At 41.5% G+C, this 20,196-nt stretch overlaps 2 protein-coding genes across 4 annotated transcripts in view; both read left to right on the top strand.

The window, feature by feature from the left end:
• The window catches only part of LOC104636651 (ribonuclease CL2), a 222,871-nt gene that overhangs the window by 123,129 nt on the left and 79,546 nt on the right, over positions 1 to 20,196 (top strand). The window lies entirely within an intron of this gene.
• Positions 1,368 to 20,196, top strand: part of SH3D19 (SH3 domain containing 19) — an 86,391-nt gene continuing 67,562 nt past the window's right edge. For 2 of the 3 annotated variants that reach the window (XM_075751674.1, XM_075751673.1), the window contains exon 1: positions 1,368 to 1,784. In XM_075751674.1, coding sequence (XP_075607789.1) covers positions 1,402 to 1,784 — 383 coding nt within the window. In that variant the 5' untranslated portion in view covers positions 1,368 to 1,401. The remainder of the gene's footprint in view (positions 1,785 to 20,196) is intronic. The other variant, XM_075751675.1, reaches the window with a different exon arrangement.

Genomic DNA, 20,196 nt, shown 5'->3' with positions numbered 1-20,196 from the left:
GTTCCTGTGGCAGTAGTGCACAACTGAGGAACTTTGTCACCAACTAGTTATCCTGTAGAAGGCACGCTGGTCTTGCAGGGAAGTTTGTGAGGTGAGATCCTTTGACTTACCATGCAATCCACCCATGCAGAGGTCATCCGAAGCATGAGGCTTTTGAGAACACATACCTGCAGTGGAAGGTTAGATTTGTCTGTTATATAGTCCTGCTGTACATCCAGTTTTATGCCTGGCTTTATATCCTTTTATAGTATAAAGCCTTATGTCCTTCTAAAGTATAACTATTATATCACTTGAACACTAAATGTTCCAGTGAAACCCCCCCCTCTGTTAAGGAACACTGACTGTGAAGTCAAGCACTGAAACACTAAGAAATACATAGACAATCATTTGTATTCATGCATTATGGTGTATTTTTCACTTTTGTCATCACATACAATGTTTTCAACCTGCATGATCTGCTTTATTCAGTGTACAGAGTAGATGGCACTTAGTGAGTCAGCACAGATATTGCTCAACATCAGGATTATTCAATGTTTTGTTGCATCTTCCTGGTCTAATTTGTGGTCACATACTTTATTTATTTACTGCCCCTTATTCACCTGCTCTGAAGCTCAATTTAACTTCCTTATATGCTTTCTTAAAGTGGTGCCTAATACAGAGTCATCCATAAAAACATTTATGGCTTGGTTTTATAGTAAGCATATGACGTGAAGAAACAATATAATTTCAATTTTAGATAAGAGCAACTGAGGCCCAGAAAAAAAAAAAAGAAAAAAAAGCTAAAACTACACCTGACTTCTAAGTGTCCAATTTGAAACGTGGCCAGATTTTTCATATCACTTCTGCACTGGAAGTGTGTACCTCACCAGTTTCAAGTGCATCCATAAGATCACTTCTCCTGAAGTGGTTTAAACCACCCTAACAAACCCCACGCCAAGAAACATATCCTCTTGGCCGCGGATTAGAGCCGGCCGCCGTTTGAACGCCTGCCTTCCCTCAGCCCGAAGCCGATGGGCCACCCAGGGCCCAGCTCAGCAGGGCCGGGCTGCTGCTCCAGCCCGCCAGCAACCCCCCGGTGCTCCTGGGGCTTTCCTTTCCTGCTCTTTTCACCTCCTTACCCTCGTCGTGAGGGTAGTAAGGCCTCAGACCCCTCGCCTCAAGCCCCTTCTCCCCCTTAGCACGGGGCTGCTCGGGCACCGGCCGTGACCCCCCCATGCTGAGGCCGGCCCGGCCCTCGCTCGCCGGCCCGGCTCAGCCCCACTGGGCACCGCGAGGTGCCCGCCGCAGCAGAGAGCTGCCCGGCGGCGGCCGCCAGGTACCTCCCCCCGCCGCCTCCTCCGCCCCCTTTTGTGGCGGTGCCAGGCAGCCGCCGGGTTTCCTGCTGACGCCGGAGAACTGCGGATGGGCAGGAAAGGCCGCCACCGCCTCTCCTCCCGCCCGCCGGCTCCCGGCTCCCGCCTCGCCCCCGTTCGCCCCGCCGGCAGGAGCGCGGAGCGGCCCAGGCTGAAAGCTCGCCGGGAGAAGCGGGACGGAGAGGGCGCAGGTGTGGGGCAGGCCCGGGGATCACGGGGGCCGGGCGGCCGCGCTGAGGGGACGCGCCGGCCTCACCCGGCAGGGGCGAGAAGGCCCCCGGCCGCGGGCGGACATGGCAGCCCCCGCTTCTTAAATGCGGTCAGCCGCCCCCCCGCCGCCGATGGCCGAAGCCTGGAGGCTGGAGGAGGACGAGGAGGAGCTGCGGGAGCTCGGCAGGAGGCACCGGAGGGTCGCCCTGAGCTCGGCGGCAGGTGAGGGGCGGGGGCGCGGCGGGCCGTGGCGTCGCTTGCTTTGGGCTAGCCCTGGCCCGGTCCCCCGGTCTGAATTCCTGTCAGGGGCTGGGCGGCGTTGGCGGTGCCGCCCCAGTGTGTGCCGTCCAAGTCGGCTTCACCCGAGGTCAGGTCAGCTCAGGTGCATCTGAGCCACGGGCTGGCGTGAGCCGCAAGCATGCTCTCCCTGTGGGCTCTTGTCCCCAAGGCTGAGCCCCAGAGCCTCTTTCTCCCAGTTACTGTTAATGTGGACATGCACTGTCCTCCAGAGACGCGTCCAGACACTTAAGATGCAGTATCAGTAAATACAATGCCGATTTTTCTTGAAAGTACCAAGGTGGAGGAACATCTAGATACCAGAGTAGTCCACATATAACCATTTCTGTGTAGGTATAGACAGCAGGCCTTGGCAAACAGGAGGCAGGAATTGGTGTATACAAGAAGGCATGGAAACAGGAGCTTGGGACCAAACAGATTGATATGCCTTTTATAGAGACACTTGGAGGTCACAACAAGCTTATATTTGAAATGGTGGAATCCAGTGGACCCTGGCAGCAATTGAAAGTATTGAATTCAGACATCATTGTTAATTGAGGGCAGTGTGTCTATCACCTTTCTGTAGTTACTGAGGTGTGAATGCAGTGTTTCTTTTCCTGTCAGTGTAAAATCCCTTCCAGAATGAATTGTTTTCCTAAGGTCTGTTTCCAGGGAAAATCTCAGCCATGCTGCATATTTAAGTTGAATTCCAAATACTCTGATTTTTAATAATTATGACACAACCTTAACTATATACTAACTTCTGCAATTCATGTGGTTTTGCATCCATTTGAGCAAGAAGAAATTGAGTGTCCCCTCATAGATGACAAAACCACAGCAATTTGAGGGATCACAGAGGAAAACTTGCAACAGGCAGGCCCTGTGGCTTTCAGTGACCCTAGTTATGTCACTGCATATCTGAGCAGGTGCAGGATTAGCGGGAGCCATTGTGGCTTGGAGTGTGTGCAGGGTTTCACCTTGTCTAAGGTAGGGTGCAAAAAAAGTGCTGGTTCCTGTATGGTTTCCTCACTAGCTAAATGCTGGTGCTCCTAGTTATGATGTCTGGTTTTTAAAGTTGCTTCGTTTGAAGTTTTTTATTAGCAGAAACAGTTTATATATGTATATAATCTTTGCTGCCTTCTTGTGGAGCAAAGCTTGTTCCCAGAGCTTGTCTTTGGCTTAATGCTACTAATCAGTAATAAAGGGCCTGTGTCCCTTTTTTATTTTTATTATTATTTTGTCCTGACAACCCCCCTTTGAAATGGGCCGACAGGCTTACCTTACTAGCGTAAAGTATGTGTGAATGAATGGCATTCTGCTTTAGCTGTCTCTCCTTTCCATCTGTGTTGGGTTTGCATGGCAAGGTTTTGGTAGCAGGGGGGGGCTACAGGGGTGGCTTCTGTGAGAAGCTGCTAGAAGCTTCCTCTGTGTCTGACAGAGCCAATGCCACCCGGCTCCAAGACGGACCCACTGCTGGCCAAGGCCAAGCCAATCAGCGCCTCTGTGATAACATATTTAAGAAGGAAAAAACCAGAGTTTTTGCAGCCGGAGAGAGGAGTGAGAAGATGTAAGAAACTCTGCTCTGGTGGCTGGAGCACCTCCTCCCCCTCCTTCTTCATTGACCTTGGTGTCTGCAGAGATCCCCCTTGCAGCCCGTGGTGAAGACCATGGTGAGGCAGGCTGTCCCCCTGCAGCCCATGGAGGGAGGATGAGGGGGTGTAGAGATTCCACCTGCATGGAGGATGCCACACTGGAGCAGGTGGAGGCACCTGAAGGAGACTGTGGCCCTGTGGGAAGCCCACACTGGAACAAGTTCCTGGCTGGGCCTGAGAAGCCCACGCCAGAGCAGGTTTGCTGGCAGGACTTGTGACCCCGTGGGGGACCCATGCTGGAGCAGTTTGCTCCTGAAGGTCTGCACCCCGTGGAGGAGACCCACGCTGCAGCAGTTCGTGAAGGACTGTAGCCTCATGGGAGAGACTCACGTTGGAGAAGTTCATGAAGGACTGCGTCCCATGAGAGGGACTCCATGTTGGAGCAGGGGAAGGATGAGAGGAGTCCTCCCCCTGAGGATGAAGAAGTTGCAGAAACACCGCGTGATGAACTGACCGTAACCCCCATTCCCCATCCTCCTGTGACACTGACTGGGGGGCGGAGGTTGAAGCCGGGAGTGAAGTTGAGCCTGGGAAGATGGGAGGGGTGGGGGGAGGTGTTTTAAGATTTGATTTTATTTCTCATTCCTCTACTCTGTTTTGCTTAGTAATAAATTAGATGAATTCCCTCTCTAAGTTCAGTCTGGTTTGCTCGTGATGCCAATTAGCGAGTGATCTCTCCCTGTCCTTATCTCGACCCACAAGCTTTTCGTTATACCTTTTCTCCCCTGTTTAGTGAATGAGGGGAGTGATAGAGCCGCTCTGGTGGGCACCTGGCCCCCAGCCAGGGTCAACCCACCACACCATCTGTTTGCAAGACGCTACAGTGGAAAACAGCACAAAGACTCCTATCAGAGCTTTCTTAAGGCATGGGTGAAGAATATTACCTGAGGTGGATGAGTTTGCTGTTCTTCCCTTACTTGACAATTCTCTTATTTCAAATAGGTTTGTAAATAAAGGTATAAGTGGCTTGTCTTTTTTTTTTTTTTCCATGTAATATGCAGTAACACTACCAAAATGGTAATGTAAATAGGTGTTAAATAAGCCTGTTGGATATTTTGGCAAGGTTTAAGAAATGTTGTGGTTGCGTCTTAGCAGACTGTCAATTTAAGCATTTCAGTCTATTAAACTAATTGTGAATGCGAGCAACTGAAATTTCTGGTATGCTCAGCTTATGCATGAAAGTGCATTAGGGTGCTTGCTCACCTTTGTCCTGCACATACAAGGTGTGTTGTATGCTAAGTGATACTTGAAAGGTGAAAGTTCACAAATGCTTCTGAGTTACTAAACACTCGGACATGTAATTAGCACTGTTTTATTGGAGGACCAGAAAGCAGGAGACCATATAACTAAGAAGTAGTATTTTCCCTTGAAGCTAGTCACAGTTGTGCTACGCCAGATACTGTAGGATGAAGCCAGCTAAACTAACAGCTTGCTGCTGCTAGAGGTGTGATCTTTTGTGGATGTTCACTTCTGCGCCCTTGTGTCGGCTCTGCTGCTTCTCCCACCTGTTGGTGAGTGAAGTCACGGAAGTTGTGGTTTGGTGGCAGCCTGGGCTGATCTACCTGGTGGCTGCTGTGGCCTCTCTTGGAGTCCTTGTGCTTGCTAGAACCTGCACCAACCTGTTCTGGTGTGTTGGCCAAGCAGAAAGCTATTTCTCTTGTTCTCTTCAGTGGGTGTGAGCCTGCTCATTCAGCTCGCTGGAATGGTTTTGTACAGGTTCTGATGAATGTTGAAGCTGGCACGAATGAAAGACTAGGAACATGCAGCCGGAGGGAGGTAAGAGAGTATGCCGTCCAGAAGTTAGTTTGGCATAGGTTGCTGTGAAACTGTTAGAGATCTACTCGCATGGGGTTTTTTATTTGCTTGGTTGAGGGGCTGTTTGATTGTTTGGATATTTTTGCTGGATTGGGTGGGGGGCTATTTTGCTGGTTTAATGAGCTGGAGGCTTGCTGAAGCACCAGACAAGTGCCAGAGCTGATGTTAAAGCAGAGAATGAAAACTTGGAGACATGAGCAGATGAGATGGGCAGAACCATCCTTGTCCATGGTGTAGTTATAGATAGCTACGCTGACTTGTCTGACTACCTCTTCATCCCACTGCATGTCATGACGATGGAATTGTTTTCTCTCAATTCAAGCAAGCTTTTTAATTAGCATGTTCTGGAAAACCTGTGAGAAGATACTAAGTAGACCAATTTGAGACTCTTCTAATGAAATAATTTTCCCTTTAAGAAAATGCTCATTGTTTGATTTTTTTTTATATGTATAGGTTTTTTTAAGTTATAGGGAGAACTAGGATATATTCTTTAAAAATTGAGAAGAATGAAAGTAGCTGTATAGCTTCATTAAACTGAATCATCTGGTCACCTGCTGTGGGAAAGGAAGCCAGTCGTGCTGGAAGCCTTTTAGGTTTTCTTATTGCAATACAAGTAAGCAAAATAATGTGATTGATTTCTACCCTCATGTTGCATATTTCTGTCACGTACATTACTGCTCTGGGAATTAATAGAGAACACTGGGGTTTTACTGGATTTTTTGGTTTAGAATGTCAGTATTTTTATTTAGTTTGTTTTTAATAAAATAGAAACAAAAACCCCCAACCAAACAGCAACAACAAAAAACGGAACGAAAATCCTATTTCCCCATAGGCTTACAGGCTCTTGCTGTCTAACTTTGGACCTTAATCTGGTGTGTTTTCCTATTTTGACTAACTTTTTATTCTGTAACTACTAACTAAAAAAAGTGGGCTTGCAGGAAATTTTATAGTTAATATAGTAAATCTTAGTTATGAATTCCATTGGTTAATTACGTGTCCTTGCTGCCACATTAGGGCTGAGGAATAATTTCAGTATTCTAATGTTCTCTAAAGTGCACAAGAAATTTTTAACATGTTCAGTATCCGTAGTATTTCACTTTGAATTCTGGTCAGTGTTCCTTGAGAAAGAATAGTCCATTATGGATGTGGCAGATGTTGCCTTACTTAAAAATAACATAAAATTGCCAAATATAGAAGTTAATAATGAAATTTATTAGAGTTCATAATGAAGAGCTATTTTGATTTGTACTTTAATGTGTGGTTAAAAGTACAGATGGTCAATAATACAAGGAAAGGCTTTGACTTAATTTAATATTGCTCTGTTTCACTCACAAATGCTTGTCTGTGGTTTGTTCCCACACAGCAGCTGTAAATTTTGCACTTGAGTTTTGTTATTCTGACTGAAACATCTCTGGGGTTTGGTGGGATTTTTTTGTTTTGGTTTGTTTGGGGTTTTTTCCCCCCTATTTCTGTTTCTCCATAGTATTTCAGATGTTTTCTGGAACTTTTTCAACTCTAGTGGGCAATTTTAGATTATGAGTGAAATTATCTATTTTTGGTTGGTTAATTGACTGAGTACATTGGGTTGGTTGGTTTTTTGTTTGTTTGGGTTTTTTTTTTTTTTCCCCCAAAACAAGACCTAGTTCAGAGTTGGATCAATTCCTCACACACCCACAACTCCCACATCAAACTGGTGCTGACTTGTTTTGGAAGCTGAGAACAATGAAACAAATTGGAAGCTGTGTCCAATATAACAAATTAAGGTTGAATATTTCACTAGTCAACATGCTGAGAGGTTATGGGGGTACCTTTGTGTGATATGTCAGATGAAATTCAGTGAACGGTAATCTGCAGGCATCATGGAGTTTTCACAGATAAATTAAGAATTTGAAAGAACAATGCCCAACAGTTGTTCCCATGTTAATGCAAAAAATGTTTGGCCTTAAGAAGTAAAGAATAAGATGGTCTGAGATTCTTCATGAAATTCTTCAGTCTGAGACTGATTAAGTGATGATGTCCTTTAGGGTTCACTGGATCTTAACATGAACAGCTTGACCTTGGTACTTCCCAAGGGGTGCCAGTGACCCTGGAGGATAGAGAAAGTGTGATTAGGAAAAAGGTGGCTCCAAGAGTTAGTTGCAGTGTTCTTAAAATCTTAACTAAATCTTATATTTAAGAAGCAGATAGATCTGCATCGTACAGAACAGAAGTCAGCATTGTTCAGCTGGCAACTTCTTTGTTGGCATGCCTGTGTCCTTCAGTGCTGATCTGGAAATTGTTCCGCTTGTCCATAGCGAGAATAACCATTCATTGTCTCTTATTCAGAGCAGAAAAAAAAATAATCCCAATAGAGCAGATCAGCTGTCTTGAATAAATGCATAAGGTCTACCTGTGATCTGCTAGTCTGTCCACATGTACACAAGAAGCCTTTAAAAAGAGGACTGAGAGTTGGGGGAGAGGGGATGAGTATTTTATTTATTTATTTATTCATTCATTTATTTAAGCAGTTGGCTCACAAGTTCAGGAAGCGGTAAATTGATTGCCAGCTGGGCGTTTCTTCCCTCTTTCTGCTGGGATTCAGTCTGTTTTGTTTTTGTAGTCCCAATGCAGGCTTCAGTTTTAATAATTGCTTGAGGCACCACCACAGTAAACCATTTGAAATTCAAAGAGCACAAATAATGCAGTTCTCCTGTAATAATCTCTAACTGGTGCTAATGCCTTGTACCATGTAAGTATGGAAAAGATTACCTGATTAAGCCTTTTCTGTAGCCTGTTGAAGTTACTGTACGCATTTCTACTAGATTTCATAGTCTTTGAATTTAGCTTGCTTGAGGTAAATATAAGATAATAACTAAGCTTTTATGGAAGTTAAATAATGTAGCCTATATGTGGAAATTCACCAACGTATCTTAAAATTCAAGTGTACTGTCAGTGGCAAGAAAAAAACTGCTTGCAGTTACTTGGCCAAGAGTGTAGACTGAACAACAGAGAATGCTGTGTCTTCTAAAGAAACAACCCTTCTGAAAATGAAGGCTGCTCTAAGGACAGTAACTGAATGACTACTGATAGTCAACAAGGTGATTCTCTAGCCAAGAAAACTGTAGAAATAATGATGATAATAATAATAATAATGATTAGAAATTGACCTTCTTCATTTAGGTTATAGCCAAAGCAAGGCATAAAAATGTATCATTGTGTAAGAGGCATTGAGTTTGTAGCCAAAGAGTATAACCCATTGAGTTATGATTGCCCGAAGTATGTGCTGTTAACTGTGTGTTGCAAGCAATCATTTCCTGTCAAGGTGACAAATGATAAATCAGGGTTGTTGCATAAAGAATGGGGATAGACATCAAAGGGCAGAATGAGTCATAGCCTCATTGCAAGAAGCTTCTACCGTAGTGGTGGTTGCTTACAGATGGAAAAAAACTTTAATGTTTGTAAATAAATTTGTCAATATTTTATTTTTTACAGTATAGCCTTGATTTAAAATCTGGAAACAACAGAGAAGTGGTGTTGACACTCCCTCCATTAAAAGCTGATGTAGTTCTGCACGGGTTGTTTCAATAACTATCTCATACAATATGTGGAGTGTGAAAAGAAATTTTATTTTGATAGTACTTAAAGCCATTTGACATAAACTTTTTCTGTTGATGCTTATTAAATGCATTAGTTAAATTAAAAGCTTAGTTAAATTCAGTGCTTTACATTTAGCATGGTTTAGTTTCTTTGATGATTTTATGTTTGTGGCCATGGAAGTGTTGGCTAGAAGGGAGCTCTGGGGTCACCTAGTCTAGCCTCCTGCTTGAAGCAGGACTGTTGCCAAGGCTAGATCCATCCAGCCAAGGCTTTGTCTAGCTAGCCAAAAACCAGGACAGTCTAGCAGTGTCTTGAAAATTCGTCTCCCAAAAGAGAGGGATTTACAGCCTCTGTGGGTAACCTGCTCCAGTGCTGCTCTACCTCCTAGTGAAAGAATTTTTCCTCACGTTCAACCTGAACCTCCCAAGCAACAGTTGTGACCATTACCCCTTGTAATATTGCCCGCTAACACGAGGAAGAGTTTGCATTTGGGATCTTTGTTGCTACCCTTCAGGTAGCTGCGTGCTGCTTTTACATAGCTCTTTTGCCTCCTCTTTGCCGGACTAAAGAAGTCCGGCCCCTTTAGTCTTCTCATTGCGCAGTTCTGCCTCGCTTCAGGTTCTCAAACTGTACAAAAATGGAGTGGAAGCACTGGCTTCATTGCTGGCCAAGATTTTTACTCTTTTCTTGAAAACCAGCATGCATGAAAGTTACTGAAGCATTCCAACAGCAGACTTGGGAAGACAGTATATCATCTGTTTATCTGTGGTTTATGCTTGGCAAGCATCCTTCCTTCAGTGAAGGACAAAAATAAATTTTGCGGGAAAACGTAGATTTAGTGGTTAATGACACATAGCAGGAAAACTTCCTTTTTTCCCCTCAACGTTGTATGAATTTTGAAAGATGCAGGGTTTTATGGATATTGATATTTTTAAATTGACCATCTGATGTAGTGCTGTGTTACACTAACTGCTTCAGGTGGTGTTGTAAATCAGAAATTTGTATGGATTGCATGTGTTATTCTGAAAACATCGATTTGACATTCTGACTTGAGAATTTAAGATCTTATTATAAGATTTAATGGAATTCTAAATAAGATGCTTCAAAGATGAACTTAATTGGTTTATGAAGTCTTGCATATAATACAAAACAAATCTATCCCTGCTTTCTATGGCTGTATGTAGCTGTATTTGGGTCCAGCTTGAAGGGCTGGATGAAAGCAAGGCTGAAAATGTTCACACTGTAGTAGAAGCTAAATGCAACAGATCTCACTGTTCTGTTTCTTTTCTACTGCCTTTTTTCCCCCCCTAAGCTTAAGAGGTGGTTGTATTTATTTTGTGAGTCACCACCTCAGTCAGCTTGTTCAGGCTTTTGGAGAAAATGTGATTGGATCCGAACAGGCAGGTGATTTAAAATGATTGACATTGTCACTCCTATAACTATTAGAGTGTATTGCCTCAGCCTTGCAGAGCTGTGATAGTAGCACGTACATGCCCCGTTGTGCAAACTGAAAAAAAAAGCCCCATGGAACAAGAATTTTATAATTTTCACATCCTTAGGAATGTCATAGTGGATCAGACAAAAAGTTCATCTTCTCTGGCAACCTATTTCTTACAATTGCCTACAAATGTCTTCAGGAGCATCTCCTAGGATTCCGTCTTTACTTCCAAGAGAGATTCCTTCCCTTCTGCCTAAGTCAATTCCTTAGCAGTTTCTCAGAGGCTGTATATGAAAGCCCCTGCTAAATAGTTGCTGATGGATTTATTTTTCACAAATTCAATTCCTTTTTTTGAATCCACTTACACATTTGATCTTCAAATCTTACATGGTGGTAAGGAACATAATTATTCATTATATAAAATCAGTTACTACCTTTTATATGCTGGCCAGTATTTTTTACTGGGTATTCCCTAGTTCTTGAATTGTGATGATAAATTTCTTATCTATATTTAATTTTTTAATACGGTTTTGAGCATGGTGATTTACACTCTTAAAAACTTAAGTAAATTTTCAAGCACACAAAGGGGTTTCCGATCCATTCTCATAGACAGAATATTGTATGCATAAAAGAAGCTATTTTATTTTTTTTCTTCAGCTGTAACATTTTGCTTCTATTTATGAGGTAAGCTAAAATTAATATAAATTGTTTTCTTAAAGTGATAAATTTGTATTCATCATGCACTCTGTCTTGCATTAAAACCCGAGCACTCAATATCACAGATCTGCACATGAAAATTGATTCAGGTTGTGCACATCTGTGTTAAATCATTTACAAGAATTTTTGAGTGAACAGTGTGCTCTGATGTTATTCATTATTAAGATATTGTTGGCTCATCCTGTTGAAGCGATGGGACATAAATGCCTGGAAACAAGCTCAGCATTTTGATAACTTTCTCATAATAAATTGCTCCATCAGTGTGCTGTATTCATTTTATGACTGTATGCACTGTAAATCTAGGGTGCAGAATCTAATAGAAATGTGAGACTTGGGATCAAAGTAAAAGCTTTGGAAAAAATCTCTCTCCTTCTACCTAGTACTTTGAAAATGGCATTGTCAGGTGCCATTTGATGTTTATCTGATGACAAATGCTGTAAGCCTTGTCATTTGTCATAAGCTTGTCAACCTTTGCAAATATGTCTGAAGAAACACCCAGTGATCTCAAGGCTGGAATGAAGAAGTTCACCTGAGAATGGAGTTCCTGAGGGTGGGACACCTGCTGTAGTCTACCACGTCCCTTGTTTAAGCGGGGCAAGAGAGCGCTTGGAAGAGTGGCACTACCAGCATGGGACAGGTATCACTGAATGTTGAGACAGGATAATGCTGCAGACCTCATGAATCTAGCGCTCATGGGCATAACCTCATGATGACAAAATCTATTTTTCCATGCTGGTGTGCTGAGCTTGCCATAGATCACCAGTATCATCTCTGGGAAATGCATGGTAGCTGCTGCCATGACATTAGGCATGCTTCATTTCTCTAATTGCTCTCCACTGGCTTGATGTTGGTGGAGCCATTATCAAGAGCTATTTAATTGAGGTGTGTTGTTATGGTATTTTACTCTTGGCACTGTAGTAACGTAGAGGTACTTATTAGTGTATTTACAGAGGTTGGATGCCTCTGGCAGGATCTGTAGGCCTTTTTGGTGTGTGTACAGGGCTGGGAAGAGAAGTCCTGGAGGAGAGGGATTTCTCTAAGGTACCGAAGAATTGGAACGGTCTCTGCCAGCATTGCCAGAGTACCCAGGAATCCTGGGTTTATCTGCAATAAATGCAGAATCCTTTGTTTTGAGGGTTTCTGGACACTTATGGCTTTGCCATCCTTTTGCTTGGTCATTTTAAGTTGCCTTATGATTTTTGAAGCCTCTCATTGAACAGTAGGGAAACTGCTTCATGTGACCATGAGTAGAAACTGAATGGATGGAATTTGCATTTAGAAGACTGATGACACAATGCACTAGCCTGATGTCAAGGCTAGAAGCAGCTAAAGAATTACTTTTATAATAGCTGCTTTTTCTATTGTTTATTTTTTGAGGGGCTGGAACAAGGAGGAAGTACAATTGCTAAACACTTGGAAAAACAGATGAGAAGGCTCTGTGAAATACTGTATTTTCTCAGAAGCCCAGAGATAGGTGCAGTCAGCTTTTGCCTAAAGTACAAGGGCCACATGTGAAGAATGAAGGGTACATGCATCTGAGTGGTTGTTTATAAGGCATTTCTTAGAATTGTGATTTAAAGCTTTCATTTTATACACAGAGAGACAGGAGTATTTTTATTATGATTTATGTGTGTTTTGTACATTGTGTTAAATTCAACCACGTTTTCAATTTTTAAATAAAAAATAATACACAAAGCTGTATGTTGTGAACTATACTTATTTTTGCTGAGCATGCTTGAAGTTCTTACCAAATGGTATAAAAACCTTGTGCTCTGGAAGGGCTGCCTGCCTCTCTTTCATCACAGCAGGTGACTTGCTATTTCCTTGTTGTCCCCCTCTTTTTTCCTCCTATCTTCCATCTTTATAAAACATTGTTTTCTTCTTCTGGTTTGGAGTTTGGGAGGATGTCTGTATGTTCCCCACTGGTTTGGCAAATGGGCCTGTGTTAAGAAGGTAATGGTGCTGGTGTCCAGTGACTGCATCTTTCTGTCCTTGTCACAGTCACTGAGGACCTGTGGGCTTCCTCAGTAATCTGCTGCTCTTTAGCACTCTTACTGATTAGCCATGACTTCTGATGCATTCCCACTGTTTGAATTGGCCTTCCATTTCAAATTCCTATCTCAAGTTGTAGTAAGACCCTAATTTAGTGTTGGTCAGATGAGTCTGCACACTTTCATTTTCCCACAGACCGGGCTGGTGCCAAAGGCATGGCTATAGAGTTATCAGATTCACTGCACAGATGGGCCTTCTGCAAGAGGTGAAATCGTGGTGCAAGGAATCCAGCTGTACATAGTGACTTCCGGTCAGGATGGTCATCAAGGGCCAAAGGGCGCATGTATGCAGATTTACACACGCACAGGTTACACCAGTAATGAAGGTGTTTGAGGTACCTTAAAGGGGGTTTGGTAGATGTGGATAAACTCATCTCGCACCTCAGCAAAATGTCTTCATAATGCCAGGTGACTCGTATCTTAAAAAACCAATTTTGGATGCTGATCTCTATGTTATCAAATAACATGCATTAAAATATGACACGTTTCAAGAATAGACAAGTGCTAGGCTTCCCGTTCTTTGAAATAATAGCTTAGAATTGCACAACTTTTTAAGCCAATGGATGAGGGTTATCTCAGGTTGCAATCATTTATTGATATATGCCAACATTAATAAACAAATTTTTTACACCTTCAAATTAATCCCCTTTATGATGTTTGTAGATCTTGTAGTCTTTGTTTTATGATAAAGTGCAAGAGACCTTTTTGGGAATAATTAATTTTGTGGTACTTGGAAAAAAAAAAAATCCAGTGCATGTGAGAAGAAATTGTTACATTCACTTTCCCAGAATTTTTTATTTCTGTGTGACTGTTGGGCAGAATTACCAATGTCACTGGAAGAAAATATTTTGTTAATAGGCTAATTTCAAATGCACTTCTATAGAAAATCAATGCTTGCAACAAAATCATTGAGGTTTAAGAATGTTCTCTTGTTAGGTGTCTTTATGTGAACTAGGTAAACAATTTGGGGGTTCTTTCATCATAAATAGTGACAAGGGACCACAAAATATTCCAAGAACAAGCTATTGAGTATTTCAGTGGTATCTTAAGAGAAATAAATACTGTTATTTGCCTGGTACATTTCTTCTATTTTTATAGAGTTTCTTTTATGGTTGAGTGTGTTACAATTTTTTATTTTAATAAGTAGTTTTCTTTCTGTGTCATTTCATCTCCCTAGTCTCCCAATTCCTCCCAAAGTGCAGACCTATGCACGCACTTGCACTCACCATAACATCTAATTCCTAAATTAGAAGCAGTGTCATCTCTATTGCTGTCAGTGGCTTTGCAGGATGAATAATCAAGAAAGGATTTTTTTCTTGTTTGTTTGTTTTAAAGCTGAATTAGTTTCCTATGATACAGAAGTGGGAATATCTTCTGCTGAATTGCTATTCAGCACTTTATTGTGAATCCATGTCTCACCCACATTAACTAAGACTTAACTTTCAAGTGCATAATGCTTAAGATTGCACTGGAGACATTTGTTGTTGAGGTTTGCCATCTCAACAATAAAAACATACTGTTTTGGATAAGCAAATTCAGAAAACTTTTAATTGCCCAGTGGGACAGGATTTTGAGGTTGGTTGAGAGGGTGGGAAGGGTGAAATTGTGAAGTGTTTTACATCAAAGAATATTCTTACTATGTAGCATAGTAGATGGAGATTCCACCTTTTGAAAGTAATAAGGGCGTGATTTCTCAAAATTTGTAAATTATTATCTGTTTCTACAACACATGATTTTGTACTGTGTAGGTCAAAGGCAATTGCTTAAATGGTGGAAGTGATATCCCCTGCAGTCATAACCTCAAATTATTCTGTCTGTGGCCAGGAATGCACAAGGTTAGGAAGCTGTTGTTCAACAGAAAAAAATCCAAACCAAACAAGCCAAATGCCCTGTAGAAAACTTAAAATGGTTCTTTTTATATTATTTTTAGAAAGCCTTTTATCATGATTGTCTTAATCACCCAACAGCAGTATTTCTCTGTGCATATCTTAGGTCTCCAGGCATGGAGTGTGCCCTTAATTAGTGTGGTAAGGGGCATGTTGTGGCAGGTAAGCATACCTACGCACAGGTGTTCAAAGCTGGAGGCTCTTTTGGTGCTGGATGTACTGGTCCACAAGCAGGGCAAACCCCTGAGGAGAGAAATAATTGAATAAATTTGGGTCTTCCATATGGTGTATGAACATTTATAAGATGCTCTGTTAATACAGTGTAAGAACCACGAGTTTATTCACACGTCTAACATATTGATTGCATTTATTGTATGTTGTGTATCAGCAGCCTATGGCAGGCAGACGTACCATAAGATGGAGCTCTGTTGTCTAGTTGAGGAATATGCAGAGGCATGCTGCATCTCTCATTTGGGAAGGAAAAGATAGTACTGTGCTCTTGAAAGATAATTTCCTTTTACAGGCAATGCCAGCAACATCAGAGAAATGTTTGGAGTTTGGTTGTTTTTTTTCCCCAGAAATGTAGATCTAACATTTCTGAAATGTCTAGAGAGGAGAGTATTTTGTGGTTATAAATCTTTTGCCTATCAAAAAGTTGAGTCAGTATTTTCCTCATGTAAGTATCAAAAAAAATTGAGTAGTAGGGGTCATTTTGAGTAGCTCCCACTGTAATTCTGGCAGTGTGCAGATACCTATATCTGCTTGTACCTGAAGTACATAAGAATTACATTACACTAATCAGCTGGGATGTCTCGTGTGAAGATGTGGGGATTTGTACTTTCAGGAGTTGCTCATATCTTGAAAAAAGAGCTTCAGAAACAACTGTATCCTAAATTTCCTTCTTAAACAAGCGTGGTAGGAGGTACACATATGCTGTGTGTATTTCATGGCTTATATACTTCGTTTATCATTCATAGCCTGAGAACAAGACCAGTCCCTGATGCTGAGTTCGATCTAGGTTCTTATAACATGGACCTTTTTGAGAAGCAGTGAGACCTTACACAGTCTGTTTCCTTTCTCTCTTATTTCTGCGTCAGCCCCACTCTTACGCAGGTGCATATGTTTGCACTGATGCATGCACACTTTCGCTGTTGCAATGGAGGAGTAACATTGGAGCAAGAATAAGGGGGTGAAAATTCAGAGTCACAGAACAAATCAGCAGCAAATGTAGCACTGGCAAATGTGGCCTCTGTGGTCCAGTAAATTCTTTTTTCATTTATATATTGTACAAGTGCACAAAAGGCTTTAAAGTTGACTATAGTTTATTGTTAATCTCTTTAGCAAGTTAAAGAATATGATCTTTGGATAATTACGAGCTTTATGGTGGTCGGTAGGTTTCAAGGTTACTGAACCACAGAGATTCAATGTGTTTTTAGGTATGTGCTGGGGTTCCCCTCAGCCATATATCAGTCATTCTTCGGAATAGGGGAAAAATATTACTCCAAGAATAAGAAGCTGCAGGAATGCTTTGTGCTTACAGAACTTGGTTACTGTTCAGTATTAAAACGATAGACTAATGTAATTTCATTGGGGGGGGTTATAATGTATTCCCCCCCCCCCAATGTATGGCTCTGGAATTCAGCAGCATACCGTAGAATTTAAAGCAAATATAAAACCTGTCTGCCTTTACAATTACAAGCTTGGAGTGTGTCCTAGTTTTGTGGCCTTTTGGAGTAAAGGGAAAGCTATACATAAACTAAATGAAAAAAGTTTCTTCCAAGCCTTTCATTAATCTCTCCTTGAGCCTTGTTCTTTTAAACAACTGATAAGGGATTCTGCTGTTACAGTACTAAAATACATAAATAAATGTTCAGTTTTATGGGTTTTGTTGTATAGCAGTTCCTAATAAAATTGAGTGAAATTTATAGTAGATGCTATACAGTGGAATTAATTTGTGTTGTTCTGACTCCTTACCAGAGAAGTGCTAAAAAGAAGGAAGAATCACTGTGAGCCTTAACAGGATGGAAGATAAAAGGGTTGCGATATCAATGGCAGTTTTTGCTTATCTCAGTGCAAATAAAGCAACTAGTGCTGAAAATCTTGCACAAATGCAGATTGTTTGCCCAGAAAATGTGCAGTTTAGTTTCGAGTGAGGGCCCACCTACATTGGCAATTTGAAGTGGAAATTTGGGGCTCTTGATTTAATGCAGTTGGCTAGTGGGGACTTTTGCACCATTTAGCTATGATCAGCTGGGTGATAGTCAAGATACATGTTACTAAAATAATGGTAGGAGCCATCGCATTTCTACATGATACCTTGTAAAATTGCTGCATTGATCTTAGCATCTAGGTTTGCTAAGGCCTGGGAGCTTACAAAAGTATGCCCATTGCAGGGGTAGTGCATTCAGATTAGGGCAAGTTGTACAGCCTCTTTCAACAGTTGCCTATTCTGAGAATATGACTTCTCTGTATATTTTGTGTTTTGGTGTTGCCAGCACTGCTTAAGAGCCCGCTATTCCCATTGCTTGGTTTATCTAGAGGTTTGCCGTTGTTACCAAAGTATCACTATAAGCATCTCAGGCTACTTTTCATTATGAAACCACCACTCTGCCATCAGGGGCTAAAAACAACAGAGACAGAGACAACTGGTTGCTCTAACAACATGTGTTCCTGGAGTCTTACGATGTCCTGCCCCCTCTGGTGGCTGCTCAATTCAAGACCCGTAATCAAGATGAAAAATACAGTATTTCCCAGAAATGGAAATGGTATGTGCCCCTCTTTGCTCCCTTCAGCCAATTCAGCTTTTAAAAGAGATCAAGCTGCGGGATGGGGTTAAGAGTAGGAAGTCACCTACCTCAGGAGGTAGTTCCATTGGAAGTTCCCCAGTAGCTTTGCAGCTTTGAAGCAGCAGAATGTTTGTTAACTTTCCACTCATTTTTCAACAGCATTTCATGTTTATACTTAAATTTTTTTCTAGTGAGAACACACTTTTCAGTTGAAGTCACTCTTAGCAACAAGATACTTTGAAGAAGTTTGCAAAATAAACAGAGAAAAACAATAGCTGTCTGGTGTGAGTTGCCTTTTGCCTTTTCATTGCTTGTCTTCCAGAGCCTAGAGTGAATGTCTTAAAAGCTATTGTTTTCTGCTTTGGTGGTCTTTTTGGCAAAAACTTAAGCTATTCTGAGTTTGTGGAGCAAATGAAATAATGTTGAGTCAGTTATTTTTCTCCTGATGGTTATGTTTATATTTTCCTTGAGAAGAAAACTGTTCTATCATATTAAAAACAAACAAAGAAGATAATTTTCCCATGCTTGAAGAGAATCACCAGTTAAGGAAACCCAAGCCTTTCTAGAAGCAACTGGAACATGGCATTTGTCTGCTGCTCAATTTTTGAATGCTGAAAAAAAAGGCATAACATGTCCATGCTATTGATGAAATACACAGAGCACGATTTTGTAAACAAACACTAGATTTGACAAATAGTTGTGATATGAATAGCAGATCTTTGTGTCCTTATTTTTCTTGATTCTTCTGTAGTGCTTAAAACTTGGGATCAGTCTTCCCAACTTCAGCCAGGAGTCTCTGACTTATTCCACCTCATCTGCTTCACCTGCTAGCTCCTTGACTTCTTGCACTGTATCCTGCTGCTGAACAAGAATAATATATTTCTCCCACACTGGCTGTATTAGTATAAGGGCAGCAAAGGTTTTGTAAAGAGTAGATGCAGGTATGAAGTGGAGAAAAATCTCTTTCAGTCTGGACTGCTGGATGTTGGAGGATGGTCAGTTCTTGCAGATTGAGAGACTGCAAGTCTCTGGCTATGCAAATTGTGGATTGGAGGACAGGCAGAAAGAACTTTTTTCTGTCTGTGGAACAACAATGTCTGTGGTGTATGTCTGAGCTATCTGAACTAGCTGGCAAAATCTGCAGTAGTAAAATTAGAGAGATGACAGCACCGCACCACCTCTAGGGTAGTTGTCAATGAATCAACAGCAGATCTGCCATGCTAGCACAAAGCCCGAACTATACACTGTTCTCCTTTAACTATCATGTTAGGGAGATGATGCTGATTTTCAAGAACAGTTCATTAACCAAAATAAACTTAGAATCAAACAATCCAGTTCTCTAGCTTGTGAATACTAGCGGCTTAAGAATTCGTAGCCTATTTGACTACAGCTACATACGCAGTAAGGAATTGTATTTACTTTAGCAACGCGAGGGTAGGGAGAATAGTACTGGTGTCTCACCTGTGTCTGGAAGGTAGTATCTGTCACTGGAAGTGGAATTTTTTCCTGTAAATTTCCAGTGCTGGAGTGTGGACTGCCTTGTTTGTTCATTGTGCATGCTAGTCCAGCAAACATTCAATGTTTCCTAATCTGACACGTAGTTTTGACTTCCAGAGTTTAGAATTGAAGGATATACAGTATTGTGCCAGAAAGACATCAACGCTTTATAGCAATTTATGTCCTTGATATAGAGGAAAATCTGTAGTGCAGGATTTGATTTTCAGATCTTCGCATCTGTGCGGTCTTCTTGCTTATTTCCATTAGAAAAGATTAAAAAGACATCTCAGTTGTTGAGGTGACAAGCATAGAGTGAAAGAGAATCAGCTGTGTGCGTGCACTTTTGTGACCCAACTTTTGCAAGTCAAGGATTTGCCTGCGGAATGCAGGAATGGGGTCTGCATGTGTGTGTGTTTAAATGTAACATATATGTGTGTGTGTGTATCAAAAAAAAAAAATTTGCCTGTTCTTCTGGGCTTTCATATTCTAGAGGTGTGTGGTGTCACATTACTTGAATTGGTGCTTGTATATAATGCCAAAACAGCATCTAGAATTGCAAAATTTAAGCACTAAATCGAAAGATTCAGCTCTTTGAGTCTTTTGTTACACTTGATACTAAATCAAATATTAAAAAATTAAGTTCACAATAACCTTAAGCAGGTGCAGGTTTTATTTCAGCTTAAAAATGCTGACTGCGTGCTTATAGGATTACATTGTTCTTTTTAGTAAGACCAGCGTACATATGGATGATGTGCTTTCACTAAGTTTTGCAGTAAATAAAATGTGTAAAAACAAAGGCAATATTTTCTGTTTCAACATGTCAATAAAACAAAAGGGAAAAGGGAATTGCATTGATTTCCTGAATGAGCAGATTGCAGCAGTGTGGCTGGGCTGTGGTGGATCTGCCAACTGGACGTGGGCTGAGGGGGAGAGCTCCCAG

Source organism: Balearica regulorum, chromosome 4 (assembly GCF_011004875.1).
Source record: "Balearica regulorum gibbericeps isolate bBalReg1 chromosome 4, bBalReg1.pri, whole genome shotgun sequence".
NCBI classification, from domain to species: Eukaryota; Metazoa; Chordata; class Aves; order Gruiformes; family Gruidae; genus Balearica; species Balearica regulorum.
Note: the sequence above shows the minus strand (reverse complement) of the source record. Positions and strands in the feature narration are given on the sequence as shown.